General features: G+C 40.7%; 3 protein-coding genes across 3 annotated transcripts; 2 read left to right on the top strand and 1 right to left on the bottom strand.

The window, feature by feature from the left end:
* The first annotated feature begins 10,742 nt into the window (after positions 1-10,742).
* Positions 10,743-11,349, top strand: LOC119554725 (MD-2-related lipid-recognition protein-like). The gene has a single exon (XM_037865744.1). It carries the CDS (start codon positions 10,779-10,781, stop codon positions 11,250-11,252), a length of 474 nt encoding a protein of 157 aa, XP_037721672.1. The 5' UTR covers positions 10,743-10,778; the 3' UTR covers positions 11,253-11,349.
* A 541-nt stretch (positions 11,350-11,890) lies between these two features.
* Positions 11,891-12,554, top strand: LOC119553857 (MD-2-related lipid-recognition protein-like). Its single transcript, XM_037864511.1, has one exon. It carries the CDS (start codon positions 11,926-11,928, stop codon positions 12,391-12,393), a length of 468 nt encoding a protein of 155 aa, XP_037720439.1. The 5' UTR covers positions 11,891-11,925; the 3' UTR covers positions 12,394-12,554.
* Positions 12,555-13,629: 1,075 nt separating this feature from the next.
* Positions 13,630-14,684, bottom strand: LOC119559374. The gene has a single exon (XM_037872420.1). It carries the CDS (start codon positions 14,591-14,593, stop codon positions 13,721-13,723), a length of 873 nt encoding a protein of 290 aa, XP_037728348.1. The 5' UTR covers positions 14,594-14,684; the 3' UTR covers positions 13,630-13,720.
* Between the last annotated feature and the right edge of the window lie 4,675 nt (positions 14,685-19,359).

The raw sequence follows: 19,359 nt of genomic DNA, 5'->3' as shown, positions 1-19,359 counted from the left end.
TTATCAACGAATCTTTGATGAAGACAAATGATCGCGATGGCTGCATTTGGTGCATCTTGTCTAATTAACGAGCAAAATACCAAAGAAACGAAACTTGGACTTTGGACCCTGGGATGAACGGGAAGTGCAAATGGTGAGGAGAGACTGGGTCACAGACTCAGTTCTAGATGATCGATGGAGTTCACCGAGGAAGCTGAAAGATTGAGATTGCAAGACTTCAGATATGGAGAATTTTCCCACAGTTTTGAAGATCGCAAGTGGTTTTGGGTATCTGCAAAAAGAATATTTTCTTAATCTCGTTAAGTAAATGTTTCATATGTTCTTAAAAGTACGGTCTAACCATTCGCAGTTCTTTTCTAAACGTGCTAAATGCCTTCATTGGCCTTTAAAGACCCTCAGCTATTCATGTGGTGGTCGGAAAATGTGTGAAATCATAACTCAGGAGCGAAAAGGAGTGGGAGGTTCAGAGCCACAGCGCCGTTTACGCCCATTTAGATTTTTCAGTTAGGAAGCGCCGGTGCGCCTGGTGAAATTGGCACGAGATGCGGCACAAAAGAGGGGTTTAGAGGGTTTTTCGGGGTTTCGGAACCAAAAAGATCGCACGGCAGGCGGGCTCGAGCATAAACAAAGTGTGAAATTTGTACCTAAAATAAAAATGCGGCAAAAGGATGCGGAGACGGCAATGTCTGCATTTGATTTCCGTTTGCCTTGCGAGGTCGAAGTCGAAATTTCAGCCTCGGTTTCCAGCTCCATGCGGATTCACACCTCACGGGGAGAATTTTTAGAGACGAGATGGAGGAATTTCGAGTTCCGAGCGGAGGGAGGTAGATTTTTCACATGCCGTGGCAAACATTTGGCCGACACATGGCCAAATGCCGCCGAGAAATGTATCCGTGAGTCGGGCTTGGGCTGCGTATCCGTGAGATACTGGGCTATTCGGATATGCAGATACAGTGTGTGTACCTACGCCTTCTGGTCACTGCTGCCGATACTCCTCCCTCCTCCTCTCGAATCCTCCCGCCATCCTCTGAGTAAACAAATCAAATGTTCTGTGTTTGCTGTTTTGTCCCGCGCCAAACGATGAAGACCAACAAGGACACACTTGGGAAAATAAAGTTAAAATTAAATTAAATTTTAGGTAAATTACATTGAAGAAAGTCTACATTTTTAATCGAATAATTTAAGAAGATTTATTAAATCGATAATCATGTTAAATAAGCTTGTTAAAATGTTGTGCAATCATCTACGTAACTAAAATAATATTCTTTTAACACAGTATATATTTGTCTAAAAGTATAATAAAAATCTTTGAAAAAGTAAAAACATTTAATTTTTAACGTATCTGCAAGTGCTATGTTTCAGGGATAGGCATTTAAACATTTTCTGTATTTTTGTTAATGATATTTTCAATGAAAGAACAGAGAAGTATTATTTAGAATCCCTTGAAAATACAGATTTAGTCGCATAAAATTAAACCGTCCAAAACAGAAAAAGATTTCTTTAGTAATACAAATATTCTGACTTTAAAGACTGGTACAGTCTTTTGTTTCAGTGCACCGAGGGCGCAAAAACAAGCGCTGAATTGGAATTGACCCGGCAAATGTCTTTGTCAACAAGCGTCAACAGCCCCGAACTGAAGTGAACCAAGAACTAAGGGCTAAGAACCAAGTGGAGCCAAGTTAAGCCAAGCCAGGCAAATTGCCTTTAAACTGCCAAAAAGAGCGGGCAATACCAGCTATAGCATCCATATATATGCACTCGGATCGGGGGAGCTGCGAATGTGGCGAAAAGTTTTCGCAAATCAGCTGAAATTATGAACTTCCTTGCCATTGCCCGGGCGGAAGTTCATTTTAGTCCGCAATAAAAGTTTGCATCTCCTCAATGCTCCATTCGTTCTCAAAACTCCCAGTTTCGAGTTCCCAGCTTCAGTTTCTATTCATGTTCATGTGCAAAAGTTTTGCGCTTATATAAGAGCATCAAATTTGCATCATTCACTTAAAACAAACACGCCGCACAAAGGATTCTGGGCGCAAACAAACAAACAAATATTAAATGCAAATATAAATGCAAAGGAGGGAAAAACGAATGTGGATCAGTTGAGTGAGCTCGATATCGGGCCATTTATCGGGGATATATTTGGTATGAGGTGGTAACCCCCACCTGAGTGGCGGGTTATTCGAAAGCCATATATCTGAGTAATCAAAGCAAACTTTAAGGGCAGGCACTTGGCGGAAAAAGAAACACACATATTAATAAAGTTGCTCCGCAGGATAGGAAGGTCCTCGAAGAAGCCAAGCCGAAACTGCTGCTACTCGCATAAAACGCAACGTTTTTCTAGTTTTCGATTTGAAAGACAAACTTTTGCTGTTAAACCAACAAATGCCAGGGCAAACACACAGAACCCAGGCCAGATTCACATGCAGATACAGATACAGATGGAGCTCTGCATTCAGATACGAGTGGGTAGAAGCACCTCCGAGAAGGGAATCCCAAGAAAGGAAGCCCAAAAAGCATCACGCATGCATGCAAATTGCTCTCGAGGAGCGACGAACATTTTAGGAATTTATAGTTTTCTCTTATTTACCGACAGGAAGTGCAATTCACAAATCGTTAGCTCAACCTCAGGCAAAGAACTTGAGCAATCGAAGCGGAGGGCCTTAACCCATTGGGAATGGTTTAAGAAAACGGAAAACCCACTCTTAGAAAGCAGTAAAATTCGAACATTAATTTAATATGTTATATTTACGATTCTAAGAATTGCATACATATAATTGTATCCAAAAAGTAAAAAGAACCTATAAAAATATATAAAAAAATTTATTCTCCCTTAAAATCCCGATTCCCGATTCATAACATAATATTTTTATTCCCTACAGTTGATTAGCTAACTTTAAAAAGGTTATATCAAGCATATCAAACGACAAGTAATGGGTTAACTCCCAAGAACCCCCATATCATATCATTCGGCAGCAGTTGTGTAAGGTGTCCCAACCGAAAAAGAAACTTATAATCAACAGCTTTGGCGGCTCAGCAACTGCCAAGGGCGCAAAACTATCTCGAATATGTGTGGGAGCGTCTAAGTATTTCAAAATAACATAAGTATCCTTCGGAATACCCGCACTCTCTCTCTCCTGTGAAGAAAACTTTTCTATCCCATCCAAGTCCTGTCCTGCAGCAATTCCCCAAATGCGGCCCGTGTGTGCATTTAAGCCACTTTTACTGAAACTTCACATTAATTTCAATTTGCTGCCAGTAAAAGTTTTTCATGCACGTCCGCAAATTGCTTTTTGGGGATAGGATCTGCGGGGGAAGGTAAGCCATATATAGGAACTTTAACACTTTGCGGTTAAGACTTGGCTTTCGATAGGTGATAGCCCGACAAGGACGCGACCGGCGAAAGGCAAATAATAAAAGTCAAACTTGCTGACATTAAGATATGTGGGAATCTCGGATTTAAGATGGTGCACTTGGTATATCAGGGTATTTATTGCAAATAATTTGTATTTTAATATCATAATAATACAGGAATATATTTAATTTTAATAAACAATAATCCTAAACTAACAAAAGTATCTATAGTTAGGCCATTCTGAAATTTGAAGCTTCCAACTTATAACTTTTCTTAACCAACAGGTCTTTTGTCTTTGTTTTCGTTTTGATTTCAATTTTAATTTTCTACAGGGGAACCGTTCTGTTCTTGGCCACCCAAAATACGTTTCGCGGAAAGCACAAGACAAACACACAGCCCCCGAAATGCGAAACGTGCTGAAATCTGCTAGCTCAACACTCGAATTCAGACCCTGACTTTTGAAGGCGGCACCTTGTGATGACGATACCGAGATGGTGGCCACGAATCGGACTGTGATTCAGATTCAAATTTATATTCGGCATCTCGAAGTGAGAAGGGAGCGATGACGAAACGCCCACATGCGGCATTTCTTACGTGACTCGGCCAGATGAGAATCAGATTCAGTTTCAGAACCAGATATTCAGGTTCGGGGCCTCAGCTGGGGAACTTTCAGCAATGGACAGCTATGAAATCATGCGGCTGATATATTTGCGTTTCTATAAGTGACAGGGTTCGGTTTTTTGGAGAGGGAATCGGGCCCATTGAGCGGGGGACAACCCTCATTAGTCTTAATAGTTTAACGACCAACTATGGTTTCGTTCCTTAATGAGCTTGAATGCCGGCCGGTTAAATTTTATAAATTGGTAAAGGGTCTCAAAATGGTGTAGCTTTTGGAGAGGTTGAGGGTGTGGCCAACACCTTTGAGCCCAAGAAATTTGTCTCAGTAGGGTCCCAGCTGAAATGGACATCTTCTTTACATTGAAAAAAGAAGCCATGTGGGAAAAACTAAAAACATGTAAACTGCTTTAGATATTTTCTAGATTCTCGATGAACTGAAGATATAAGAAGTCATTAAAGTGCATTAACTTTTTTTTTTATAAAGCCAATAGTTATATATTATATTTTTCCTAATTTCCAAACTATTTTTTTGAGTGCACTAACACACGGCACGCACTTGTCGCCTTTTCTGTCGGTTGTCCGTTGTCCGTTCCTTGAGCTCTTAGTTTATAATCCTGTTATTTGAATGTTGCATGTCCTTTATGTCCTGCGGGATATGTGAAAGTTTGTGGCCCGATAAAGAAGCAAGACATTTGCATACGAGGGTTGAAAGTTTCTGGCAAGTTTTGTTGTTCCGAGCAGTAATGCAGAGATATGATACCCACTTTCAGGGGGTATTTGTGCTGTTAGAATGTGAAGAAAAAACCAGAGGAATTTCCTGCAACTTTGTCCATATCTATTTGTTCATCCAGCTGTCATTCACCTCGGTCGCCGAATGTCACCCGAATGTGTGTCCTTGTCAGCTCTGGTGGCCACATTCCTCATTCCGCATCAAGTTCAAGTGCCAACATCACCTGGTGAGGCCCCAACCCATTTGAAATTTAACGGGGAACCCCGTTTTCCCCTCGAAAATATCTCTTTCTCTGCTTTTCAGTGGCCACCCAGTGGCTTTTTGCAACGCAAACAAAACGTCAGTCAGCCCGAAAGACTGGGGCAAAACCGCGAACTGCTGCCTTGCATTTCACATTTCACTGCACGGGGAAAAATAATAAACTATATTAAAAATTCGAAAAATATTTTAAATTAAATAGTAATGTATGTTTATATATATAAATAATTGTTAAACATAATTACAAATATTTTTGTGGGATATCTGGGAAATAGTAAATGGGAAATCAAGATATCAAGCCATCGAAAACATCTTTTACCAAGCGTTTTGAACTGCCGGCAATCTGTACATACTTAAATTTATTTGTTGTTAATGTCATTTTACGTTTTTCAATATTGTAAGTAACTGAACAATTTAATTTATATTTTTCCCTGTGTACTTCCGATGATTATCTGCTTCCACAGCGTCTCAATGCTGGGCAAAAATAGTGCGCCGTGTCCGACGGTGTTTACTTTGGCAGCACTTGAAAACAAAAATCCAAAACCGAATCAGCATATAAATCGGCAGACAAATCCCAAAAGTCGGGACCACCCGCGCTGCCTACGAGAAATGTTTCGAAATTAATTACAATTAAAAGTTTTGGGGCTGATTTTGGGAAAGCGGGCGCACCTTGGCCAATAAAATGAAAATTTATGGGTCACACATGAGCGACGGCCCGAGGAAAATGTGTGTGCCTCCGTTTTCCGAGCCTTATTAATTGGCCCCGGCTTATCCTGTAACCAAGAGGCAGTGGTCGCCTCTCAAAGGCTTAGGGCAAATTTGTCTTGCCTTGAAAAGACCGCAAGGCAAGGCAGTTGTGCACAGAGGAAAACGAACCTAAAATGAATTAATATGATAAATATTAAAAGTTTTATTTTGAAACATATTAGCGTATGTTTTAATAAAGTAGATTTAAAGTTACATCATAATATGGTTAAATAAAATTTTAATTAATATTTTAAACAAAATTGTTTTTTACCAAATAAAATGTATTACTTAATACTCAAAGTTGAATATATCGAAAATACTCTCCCCTTTAAAAGTCTTATTATTAATATTATTGATAGATTTATATTTTCAATCTTATTCTTTAGGGTTTCTGAAGTATTTTTGGGGTGTTTTAAATTTTTCCCAGTGATAAGAGTACTCATTTCCCAAAAAGGTATGAGGTAACTGGCTGAGTGGGTTAAGGAGCGCTCTCGCCTCTGCCTCATCTTGCCGAGGGATTCAATTTGAGTCGAGGGCCTGCCACATGTGTGTTGGACTTGATGGCCCAGATAAAACGGCCATTCTTTTGGGTGAGATTGTAACCAATTTCGGGCTGCTGCCTGTAGGTGAAGTGATAAGGTTGCTGCGGGGCTGGGGAAACAGGAACTGGGACCAGGAGCACACATGCTGGGAACCACATAATAATTCTTGAGAACAATGTAAGCGTCAATTGTGCATGGCCAATGTACGGACGAGTATGTGGGTAGTTTCTTTGGCCCTTGGGCCCTTTCTCCGCCCCCCGAGACCTTCTGCCCACATTCGAGTGCAGACTCCGGGATCTTTGGACTCGGAGACTCAGACTGAAACTGAGACTCAGACATCAGGGGACAAAGACGACAACGTCGGCACATGCCACACGTCAAGTCAAGAAATTTAAATTAAAAACCTTTTTTGCATGAAATGTTTTTGTTTGCCTGCAAGCATGATGCATATGTTTCCACTAATTCTGGGGGTTTTTGAAGGGAAATGGATGAGTGGATTGGGGTAAAAGTGTAACATTGTACAGACAAGACTTAAGCAAAAGTTGGACATTGCTGTCTAAGTGACAAATTATTAGAGAGGAAAGAGTGCCGGATGTAAATTGAAAGGATTTCGGGGTGATATATGTACTTAAGAACCAGGTTGTGGTAATAGATATTGAGGTAATTGAACAGAGATGACATATACAAAGAGAGATAAAAAAAAAATTACATTTTTCATTATCAAGTTAACATGGTTATGTAAATGTCAAATTGATCTCTGTGTTTGACTCCACATTCGAGTATAATAGATTTGAACAGCAACATTTTTGCAAATCTTCCAATGAATCATAAATGGTCTACGGTTAGTCAGCAGAGGAAGAACACAACCCCAAGTTCACCATGAGTGAGATCAATTAGACATCAGTAGATAGTGAGCTCACTCGGCTCATTTCCTCTTCGCACAACTGTCTCCGAGTGTGATTAGTTCACTTTTATCAGCTCGAAAAAGGCACTCGTAAATTCCGAGCTTCAGGGCTTTGTGCCTATAAAAGTAAATCAGTTTGAACTCTAGTTATTTTCCCTTGTATTTTTCTCTCACATATGCCAGTGGCAATTAATTTGTGTGCTTAATTCGCCTAATTATTCCAGGCAATAAAATTTTCAATACACTCAGCTGGCGATGATGATGAGGCCCCCTTTGTCCACACCTAAAAGGGAGAGTTGTGCGGGGAGTCGAGGGAAGGACACGTTTAATTCAATTCGCGAAGGTTCCTTGACTCGACTTCTTTTTATTTATATTTTTTCCGCTGCTCCCTGGCTTAGTGGCAGTACAAAAAGGCGAATAAAAAAGCAAGAGCGACATTTAAATTCAAATCGCTGAAGACGCTGACAAAGAAGCGGCGCCACACGTCGGATTAATTTTATGTGCCCCAAGGAGAAGAGCGTCTCCAGGACATCTTTCGCCCTCGCTTCAATTAGAAGTGGAAGTGGCAAAGGACCTCGAGTCCTTTGCCATTCGCCATTGGCTGGCTGCAATGGTTAAAATCGAATTAAGCCACGGTGTCGCATACTTTTGATCTCCCCAGTCAGCCAATGAAATGTTGCACTCCGCGTCGAAATGTCCTTACATTGTCCTTGTGGCGCAAATGGAGGTATTTCCACCCGCCACATCCTCCTCTCTTTTTTTGACTATTTCAATTTCGGTTTGCTTGGCGCAAATGAAATTAAACGAAGATTAGTCGTGTGCTCGCTAGATTATTCCAAGAAATAAAAATCCAACTGAGAGATACTGCCGGGCGTTCATTATTTTTTCGTTTTGCTGGGCGGCTTTTGCGTGGCTCTGGTTTTTATTTGTATTTTCCATTCGCTCGCTGCTTTTTTTATGGCCCCTTGAGGTGATTTGCTCAAGTTCGCCGCCCCCATTTCGGGAAAATCTCAGGGGTATAGGGGTTTATTTGAGGGAATGGAGAGGGGGTGTCACATTAGTGGAGCTAAAATCTGGGCAAATCACAAGCTACATTTAACCCGCAAATGATGGCCGGCTTTGGCATCAGCTGCAATTTATGAAAGAGTTTGTTGGGCCACTGAAATCTGGCTGATGAAAGAAAATTAGGAGGCTTAGTGGAAATTTTGTAGGAGATTTTAGTTACTCTTACCTATTTACATACTCATGATATTAAAATTTGTAATATTTTTGGTTGGTTATTTATGCATACACACAATTAGAACAGCTTTAAAGGTCATAAAATTATTATTATCTTAAAAAGGTAAGTGTGTTTTCCAAATGCTCCTTTTTTTACATATCTTATCTCTTCATTTTGACTTCCGTCTTATATCTTATATCTTCAATATTCAAGTTTTTAATTTTAGCTTAAGAATACCAGATCCTTTTTCCTCATCCCATTTTAAGGGGTTACTGGGAACTTGCCTTATACCCAGATAACCTTCCCCATCCATTCCTTCGCTCGTGTGTTCAATTAAAAAATGGTCACCATTAATTGCTAACCAATTTGCAGTCCAGTCGCTTCCTTGTCGGCGTCTCAAGTGTTCCGTACTGGCTTTTCCCGATTTTCCTGCTGCCACTTTGATGAGCGGCAATCCATGTTGACATTTTTTGCATATTAATTGAAGACACGGCCTCGTCTTGCGGCCCTCGATTTTTTCCCTCGGCCTGTAACCTCGTCCACCCTTGGCTTAATTTGCGGTAAGTTCATTAAGTAATAAAACATAAATTTCATCTTTTTTTGTTCTCCAACACCCCGGCGTCATCGAGTTCTTGATACTTTTCCCATTTTTTCTCGCTGCTGTTTTTGTTGTTTTTTAATGCTTTGCATATTTCTTTAATGAATTAATTCTGTTTTGGTTTCGCTTTGGGTTTCGGTTCTGTTGATTCACCGTTCACTGGACTTTGATAAAAAAAAGGCACAAAGTCGCCGCGGCAATAAAACTGAAGAAACGCGGGGCAGAATATTTTGTATAATTTATGCGAAAAACATTAGGGGAAATCGGGCGGCAAGGGAAAACGCGTTTGTCGGGTGTTAATTATGCTCTGGCTGCAAAACTTTTCTATCAATTTTTGGAAATATAAATTTGAGAGCGCAAAAACATGTTTTGCATATGAAAACGGAGATGTGGAAAGTCGAGGAAAAACAGGGAAAATGTTGCGCTTTGCAGCGGTTTCCTCAGCGGCTAATTGCGTACTCCTGGGGTTTCCTCTATAAAAGAAGAAAAATCGTATGCATCGAATTGCAATTGTCGGGGAGCACTCAAAAAAATGTCTAACGAATTGTAAAAGTACTTTATTTTAATCCAAAAATCTTTGTTCTTAACTTTGTGTTGCGTATAAGAATAATCAGAGATCATTTTAATCTTATTATCATAAAGTCGCTAACAGTTTTTTCTTATGATTGGTTTTGAGCTCTAGCACTATGAAAACTATACTTATTAATCAGTTCTCAATTAATTCCCCATTATTTGAATGGAAATTTAATGTATTATTTAATCTACTTTAACCATAAAAATGTATTCTGTATTTCTAGAGCCACATAATCAAGGCCATTCACAGCAATATCTTTTTATATTATCTATATTTTCATTTGAAGGTGTCTTGGTAATTTCTCGCAGTGTATTTGGGGGATAGGTTGGCTGGGGGTGTCAGGTTGTCAATCGCCCTGCCCGTTGTTTGTTGTCTCTGATGTTGACATGCATTCCCGCAAATGAGCCGTGCAATTGTCGGGCTGCCTTCTATTGACAGCTCCCAGTTCGATAGTCAAATGCACATACATATACGATATCTCGGGACCTCATCCCTGGACCCGCGGGATTCGTCTCGAGTTTCAGCTTCATCTTCTCCTGCGTTTTCATCTTTGGCTTCCCTGACTGACAACTGTCGGTTTCCATCTCGGGGTTCTCGACACTCAAAAGTGTGACGATTTATTTGGCATATGGCGCGGGGTTCCGGAATCGGAATCGATTGGTTTTGTGCCCGGGCAGATGCCTTAGATCTGCGACACGGGCATTGACAACCTCAACTGGACATCATTTGTCTTGGATGATCTTTCCAGTTGCTAAGACTTCAAGTCTTTTGCTTGGATCATATTCCTGGCTGATAATTGCTTGTCAGCGGTATTAAATGGGTTTCTATAATGGACTCGCTCCCTATAATATAACAATTAATTATGCTCGGTTTTCCCTGTCGCTAGCTGTTTGGTGATAACATTTAGCTGCGGGCTGTTGATAAGAGCACGTCTAGTATTTGGAGAATGTATTAATAAGAGAGTATACCTAGTCTTGCTTTTTGGGTAATAGCGGCCATCAATTAACTTGAAATATAGGTAATATTAAAAAAAAACATTTCCAATTATTAATTAATTAAAAAACAATATATGATTTTAAAATGATCCTTCATCAGCGTATTCGTTATGAGTTTATATACTTTTAAATATTGATAAGCCTGCCTTTCTAGGGTATATCTCTTCTATATTTACAATCGCATCGATTCACAGTCCGTAATCGTAGCTAGTTCGTGCATTCCAAGTCCGGCTTTCGATCCACCATGTTGCGTTTGAGCTCGCTGCTGACTGTCGGCTTTTTCCTGGTTTTGGCCTCTGTCTCCGGGGAGATAGTCAACTTCGAGACCTGTGACGACAGCGTGGACACCTGCACCATCCACCAGGTGAACGTGGATCCCTGTCCAGAGGCCAAGAACAATGCGGCTTGCCACATCCACCGCAGGCGCCGGTTCACGATGAGCTTCGACTTCACGCCCCACTTCGATGCCGACACCCTGGATGCCAGTCTGGGATGGGCCAAGTCGGAGAATGTGGAGCTGCCCCTCCTCAGCATGGATCGCGAGGCCTGCAAGTACACCAACTGTCCTGTAAGATCTGGAGTCAAGCAGACCTACACCAACAACATGCTCGCCGATGGCAGGTTCCCGCTGAGCCCCTATACCATCCGTTGGGCCCTGAAGGATCCCGTCTCCCAGAAGCGCTGCTGCTTCACCATCGACATCAAGGTGGTGCGCTAAGAGGATTATCGGAAATTAACTATGCAAATATTATTTATTTACATTTTTTTATATATGTAAAAGAGGTAAATAAAATCTGTATGTGACTGTAAATGTATATGCACTCTTTCCCTACATTATAATAATCAATTGGACTCATTTCACCTTGACAGTTTGGTGACACAGAACACAGGAATGCTGCTGATAAGAAGAACAATTTGAATTTTAAATGACTAACTAAATAGGGTATTGCTTGGCACTCAGACAGGTTCTGTAAACAAACTTAAACAACTCATTATATGAACATTTTTTCTACATCTAAAAAATATTATTACAAAATATACCAAAAATCCAAAAAGGGCATCAGATCATGTCAGGGTTTCTAAAAAATATTTCTTGAAAAAAAACCTATGATGTTTTCAAGTGACTTCAAAGAGTTCTCTGTTCTTGATTATAAGTTTTTGAAAAGTTTTAAGCATTTAGGTGTACCCAACCTCGCACCCTAACATTCTAAGTACATTGCGATAAGAAATTCCAATCTTATCAGCTGAGACACGCTTGCGACCGCTTTCGATGTGTGTTGGCACAGATGTGACCAGGTTCATGGGGTCAAATGGGTCCGGAGATAAGCTCGCTTTTGAGCCCAAGTCCACACCCGTAATGCCAGCATTCCGAGTACGACTTTCGATCCACCATGTTGCGTTTGAGCTCGCTCCTCGCTTTCGTCCTGATCTCGGCATCCGTTTCCGCCGAGGTGGTCAACTTCCAGACATGTGCGGATAGTGTGGACATCTGTACGATCCACCAGGTTAAAGTTTCCCCGTGTCCCGAGGCGCTTAACAATGCCGCCTGCCACATCCACCGGCGACGTAGTAACCAGATGAGCTTCGACTTTACGCCCCACTTCGATGCCGACACCCTGGATGCCAGTCTGGGATGGGCCAAGTCGGAGACGGTGGAGCTGCCCCTGCTCACCCTGGATCGCGAGGCCTGCAAGTACACCTCCTGCCCCGTGAGATCTGGAGTCACGCAGACCTACACCACCGATGTGCCCATCGAGGCCAAGTTCCCGCTGAGTTCTTATACCATCCGTTGGGCCCTGAAGGATCCCGTCTCCCAGAAGCGCTGCTGCTTCACCATCGACATCAAGGTGGTTCGCTAAAGGGTTTCCTGAACTTGTCCGAGTCCGATAGACTTTCTTTTATATCTGCCTAACGACATTTAGAAAAATTGTACTTCACTTTTTGTTTTTAATTTTCTAAAGTCTACAGAATTTTAATTTGCTTTCAATAAAGTAAACTAAACATGTTTTGTAACCCGTTCCATTTTGAATTTTATTTTCTTTGTATGTTTTAAAATTTTATTCCAGGTAAAACTAATTTTTCAAACCCAAGTTTTCTGTTGAAACAAAATGTTATTGCTTGTATGGGTAAGTTTACTTCAGCTTAATTTTATTTTAACATATTGATACAAACTTTACTTGTTTTTTCCATAATAATTGAATATAACTCTTTCCTTAGCTATGAAAATGAAAAACTAGGTAACCTTAATCTTATATCGTAAAAATTTAAATAAGAAAGCTCTTAAAATCGCACATTCTGAATGCTGTGTCTGACTGCTCTCCTGATTGCGGTGAATACATTTATTTTCTGTTAACGATTTAGTGCGTTTTTTAATTATTTGTGTGCCGGGTTACGGCCCACTGGGGACAGCCCCAAGGAATAAAGATATTTACTCCAATAATCATCAACCTGCTGGCGACTAATTTGAAGCCCCAAGGCCCCGCGGGCAGAAGGAAAATGTATAAAACTTTGATTGAACTTTTGGGTGCCATTAAAAAGTCGCCCCGCCTTCCTCAGCTTTTCTCCACGGGTCTTATCAGCGTCGTCAAACAATTAAAAATTGAGCACTTAAGTTGTGGTCATAAAATCATTTGTTTTTCTCTTATTTTCTTCTCATTTTTTTCTGGGTTTTATTGTTTTTCTGTTCACATTTTTCAGTGGTGGAAAATTCAAATAGAAAATCACTTTTTCTACTCTGGGCTTTTAGGGGATGCGGGTGTATTGTTTTGGTGGGGAATTGTTTACTTGGGCGGAATAATCTGAAAAATATAAAATTGAAAATACTGAAATCATAGGATTCCAACAAATTAAATTTTTATAAATGTATCTAAAAACATTATCTTACATTTTAAAAAATATATTGATTGGGTATCGTTTCGTCCATCATTTTTCTACCACATCCTTCCTACTTAAGTTTCTCTTTCGTTCATTGTTTACCTAAACGAAAACGTAGCAATATTTCTCGGTGGATGGGGAATTGGTCAGAAGTCTGATAGGCCTGACCCCAAAAAATAGAAAAAAACCAGGGCAATAATAACACAAACATCGCCAGACACTTGAGCAAATAATAATAATAACGAGAATAATCACAGAAAGGACTTGAACACATTGTTACTCAATTTAGATGCAGAGTGCTGGGAATCAAATTCAAATTTTGGCATTGGCCTCGCCGTATTTTTTACCCAAAACATAGGGAGTTTTGGTGAGTTGCGATATGATTTCGCATTTAACCTGCTCGAAACACGGTGAGGCGTCCACATAGACGACCTCTCTGCGCTGGCTGAGATAGGAATTGAGGGCGGGTTCACTTTTCCGGAACTGAGCCATCTGACGATCCAGAAAACTGATGTGAGCCTGAGGTCCTGGCGAATAGCTGTTGAGCAGAATTCGCATGCGAGACATACGCTCGTCGATTTGCAGGAAAACAAATCGATTGGGTGGTACAGTGAAGCCCTCAAAGAGTTCCCCAGCCTCGCACTTATTGTTCGGGTAGTTGATCAGTATCCAGCCCCTGTGAAGGGCATCCTCCTTAAGGAGCCGGTTCTGGATGAGATTTCCCACCGCTTGGGACCTTTTGTAAACACAATCCTTTTCAATGGCTTCCTGCAGCAAGCGCGAGTGCTCATCCTGATGTCGACTATTGATGCTGTGATAGGCCAGGACATCGGCATCCAGTATTAGTAGGTTCCATCGTTGGGCTAGAACGTGGGCCAAGGACCTTCGACCAGATCCTGGCTTGCCATGCAGCACTATGCGGTGGTAATAGCTCCTGGGCAGCTGGTAGAAGTCCCCCATTACTCCGCGATGAAAGGCATCCAAAGATTTGGTGAATATGTCTACGCCGATCCGCCTTATATTCTCGCCCATCCATCGGCGTATATCTGTAACTCCATCCGCAACTGAAATCTCCGCCAGAATACGACTCATCACCTCCATGAGTTTGTGCTTCTCCATGTAGTACATAAAGGCGGCACTGTACTCCACCAACATGGATCGGTCGAAATTGGTGGGCGAGGACATGACGCTATCTTGGCTTTATGGCGTGTGTTTTTAAGGAACTTTTTGAACTTTACATTAAGGTTTATTGAAATAAATGAAATATCTATGCGTGCCAGCTCGATTGAACTATTTAAAATCATTATAATGTGCTACTTCTCTTATAAAAGTGCTTTAAAGTATGCAATGAAAAAGGAATGTTATCTTGCAGAAGAGCCTATCAGTCTTCAAAATATATTAGTTATTCAATGGAACCCTTTACCAATATTTAAGGAAATTATGTATTACCAAGTTAGAAATCGAATGATTATTTTTCTCATAAGACTCAAGACCTTTATACTTTTCATGAAGGGTTATTTAATATCCTGTCTCAGCACATCTCACACTCTTCTGCATTTCTTTTACTTTTCCAGCTCATAACGAGAACTTAATAGAGAGCATTACCATTAAGACGACTGTTGCTGGGACTTCTCGCATTGTTATGATCATATTAATTGCTTCCGTTACGATATTAGAAAATGGCGCGTACTTCCGGGCAGCTGGAGAGGATTCGGATTGGGAAAGCCCAGAGAGCCCATATAATGGCCAACTAATGTCTTGCCAGGGAACGGAGCCAAGAAGTGCCAGGCCAAGGCAAATTGGCCTCATATATGAGAGTGCAGCTCGTTGGGTGACAATATTTTGCAGCGAATTATGACAGCTCCTTTGTCTTTCCGGGGCAGTACGATCCAGCCACCCACCCCAAACAGGCCACATTAACAATTTAAAAAGCCGGGACTGCTAACGGCTCGCAAAGTGTTGCCAAAATGTCTGTCATACTTTATGTTGTCTTATGAGCTGGCCATGGCATGTCCTGGCCAAGAAAGCCAAGAATCCTCATAAGGATGCCATGAATGCCTGCTCGGTGGGTGGATGTGGATGCGGATGTCTTGAGTGGGCTAATAAAAACTAGCATACGATGAGAAATTGCTTCCTGCTGCCTTCGCAGGACACTCTCCATATTGTTATGTCAAATATGCTGTTAATATCTTGCACACACTAATATTGCATGCTTTGCTCTTGGGTTTATCTTGGAGTTTGGTTTCTTTTTTCACCAGCTGGTCAGGAGAAAAATTGTGTAGATAAAGACACGCCTTGAAAATGCATTCGGGAACGGATTTTAATTATATAAAAAAATGGAAAATCAAAATATGAATTTGAATGTGGAGTGCTTTCGGCTGTTCGCCGCTGCCACAAAGAGCGAAACTTTTTAATTAAACTCAAAGCAAAGCAAAAGCAAAAGCAAAAGCGACAGCGATAGCAGCACGACAGCCTCTCATCTCAGTGCTCCAAATTACATTTCGTCATTATGGCCAGCGTCCACACACTCCACCCATATTATATATACATATATCCCCCGATCCGGGTCTCTTTATTCTGTTTTAATCGCCAAAATTGTGGCACAAGCCGCAGCCGCCGACATTTGACGCATTTCGCAGATATCACAGAAGAACTGCGGATCGAGTCACGCTACTGGGAGACAAGATGGCGCCCTAGAATCGCCAGTTCAAATCCCGAACCCGAAGTGCAACATGCCCTTATAACTAGTTTTTAAAAACATAAAAATATAGTTAATCGATTCACATATGTAGGATACTTTTCAGATGTTTTCCTTTGAGTTTTGTTCAATACCGAGTGAATACCTTTTCAAATACAACATACTAAATAAAATTTCCTATTAATATTTATTTTATTTCTCAAATCTTATTTTTGTTTGCAGTACTAACAATATTCAAAACTTTTATACTGATATCTATATGGTACCTTTGTAACCAACTGAAAGAAGAAATACTTAAATTTAAAATACTTTCTCATTTACATATTTAAGTTTGAAACAATAAATAAATAAATAAACAGATAAAACGTAAATCGTTCTGATTTTGTGAAAAACTAAATCATTGTACTCAGATTGACTTAGTATATGAAACGGCAACACGCGCGTTTGAGGAGCTCAGTGATTGGGCTACTCTTAAAGAAAATAAATTATAGAGCCGACCAACCTCATTATCCCATTGCCAACCGTTAAAAACCGAGGCGCAATTCGAATTGATAAGAAAAGTGACGTTCGGTGCTTGGCACGGCTGTCGAATAGGAGAAACCCCGTGGACCCGTGCACTCAGAAAACAGCTCCGGAAACAATAATTGATTACAAAATATTTTGGCGTTTTCGACAAACAAAAGGTGTATGAATCATACAACTTTATTCAGAGATTACAAGTGGGTTCAAAGAATATTCCTAAAATTATTTATTTATCAAGTATACTGAAAAAGCTTTACATGTAAATTTAATTTGATACTAGAACCCATTCTTATTCCCTTAATTAAGTAATTCCTTTTAATACTACTGTATTAATAATGTAAAATGTGAATCCTAAGTTTGTGGATCTGCATTTGGTTATTAAAGTAATACTGTGAATATATTTACTACTTCTGTTCTTCAAGTGTGGCTGCAGTTCTAGCTTAAGATTGTCGGCTCCTTTCAAGTTTGCCGCCCGCCATCTGAGGAGCGTTTGGATTAATCGTAGTTTCGTTGCATCTTTGTGCGATGGATGCACTGGTCTTATCGGGTCTGTCGGACTGTGGACCTTATCGACTTCCTTTGAGGCCCCTGCCCCAAAGGGCCGGAAGTAATGAGCGCCGTGTGTTGGCGTCGCCTTCTTGCGCTTATCAATTTCACAATTGCAAAGGGCTTTATCTTTGACCGACAGCACAGCCAGCATAAAAAAGCCCTACAAATGAGAAAGAGTTTCACTGATTTTCCCCCTTTTTTTTCCTGTTCTCCAACCACAAAACCCTCAACACTCAACGCCCAACAATTAAAAATCATTTTTCATCTGCCGTTCACACAATTGCTAGTCAACTTTCCATTTTCCCCCAGAGGACACGAACCTATGGCAAACAAAAAACAAAAAAAAAGTGGCAAACAAAGCCACACATCAACAGGCTGAAAAATGAGAGCCGGGGTTTTTGGTCCTGGACCACTTTGTCATGCCGACAATTTGCTGCCAATATTTTGCCAATTTTTTTCCGGTGCGAATTTCTCCGCTGGTTTGCCTTCAATTATGCAGCAATTGAAAAATTACTACGTGTACAACAATTTCGGTTTCAGTTCAGTTCTTTTTTTGGTGCCAGGGAAAGGGGTTTTATTTTAGGCTGGCAGACAACAGGTTTTAAATTTGTCACCGCAACGACAAACATGACAAACGCCAAATGAAGCGCAAATTTAATTACGCAATTTTATTGGATTAACAGGCGAAACCTGAAATGTGGATAAAAACAAATTTAAATATGCCGCACACATGTGTGCCGTGGCTCCGCCCTTTCCTTGTTTTCTGGTCCACCCCAATGGGAGCTCTTTGGCCCGGTCAAAAACCGTCTAGTCGCGTAGGTGAGTCGTAAATTTGCGCGCCATTGTTGGCAGATTTGGACCCCCACTCCCCAGAATCCTTAACCCCTTGTTGACGCCAATGTTGCACACCTCCAACTCCAACTCCTCCCCCACGGCACGTGTGCGTGTATGTGTTATCTTCCTTTTTTGGCCTTTTCACTTATGCAAACGGAACATTTGAAAAATATGTTGGCAGGATAAACAGCAGGGCCACAAAGTGCAGCTGATGCCCCAGACGAACTGGCCTCTCCAGACTGCTTTCTGCCGCCCTGACATTTTAATGAGCATGCAACGCTGCAACGTGCTGCTCGTACCCCTTTCCTACAGAGAAAAAAAGTAAGACCTACAATAAAAAAAAGGTTTTAAAGTCTCTTAAAAGATTTTTGAAAAATGTTCGATGATATCACATAGGATATAAATCATATACGTTACACATCACGTTAGGATATAAATAAATAAATGAAATTAAATCATTGCGTAGGTGTCCAAAAGTATGCAACATATATTTTATATCTAGAAAACCAGTGAATTCAGTCCGTTGCTTTCTGTTTTCATACTTCATACTTTTATGTTTCGAATCATTTTAGAAATAGGAACAATTTTAAATCTTTGAGTGTTCTATACTACCCCGAAGTTCTATTCAATTTTAATAAAGTTTTTTTATATCCAATTAAAATGTATCAAAACTAATCTCAATTTTTCTCAGTGCATGCACCCATTTTTCACACCCACTTTTTGCCAGCCAGCATCCTTGTTAAATTCATTAGTAAAACGTTGCACCTTCAGCGCAATTTCCAGTCGGAGATAGAGGGTCCAGAGCACACGTCTGTTTGGCCTGATGTTGCCACACAGCACACACGAAATTAAAACCCCACCACCCTACAAAATCCCCCCAGAAATCACCCACAACAACAAAAACAACAACCCCACCATGAACGAGCAGACAACATGACATGATACCGATACTAAACTGACACTTTGACATGGACTTAACCCTAAAAACGCTTTGTTGGCTTTATTGGTGTCGGTTGCCCTGCCCTTTGGCCTCCATTCCCCATTTTCCCTATATTTTTCGTACGGCTCCTGTATATTTTTGGGGGCTATTATGCGTGTGTGGGGTCGAGGCATCAAGGTATCCACTTGATTTTTGCACTAATTTACGTGGATTAAGCGCTCGACGTGACTGTGTGACCTGGGTATTAAGCTTAAATACCTTTTAATTGACAATTTGTGTTTGGCCATTTGATGCCTGATTTTGTTTATTTATTGTGTGTGTGGGCTGGCTCATTAAATGTATTTAACAGGGAACCGGGAAAGGAAACGCCAATTAATCTCTCGGGCACAACATACTTAATTTACGAAT

This window comes from Drosophila subpulchrella, chromosome 3R (genome assembly GCF_014743375.2).
Source record: "Drosophila subpulchrella strain 33 F10 #4 breed RU33 chromosome 3R, RU_Dsub_v1.1 Primary Assembly, whole genome shotgun sequence".
Classification (NCBI taxonomy): Eukaryota; Metazoa; Arthropoda; class Insecta; order Diptera; family Drosophilidae; genus Drosophila; species Drosophila subpulchrella.
Note: the sequence above shows the minus strand (reverse complement) of the source record. Positions and strands in the feature narration are given on the sequence as shown.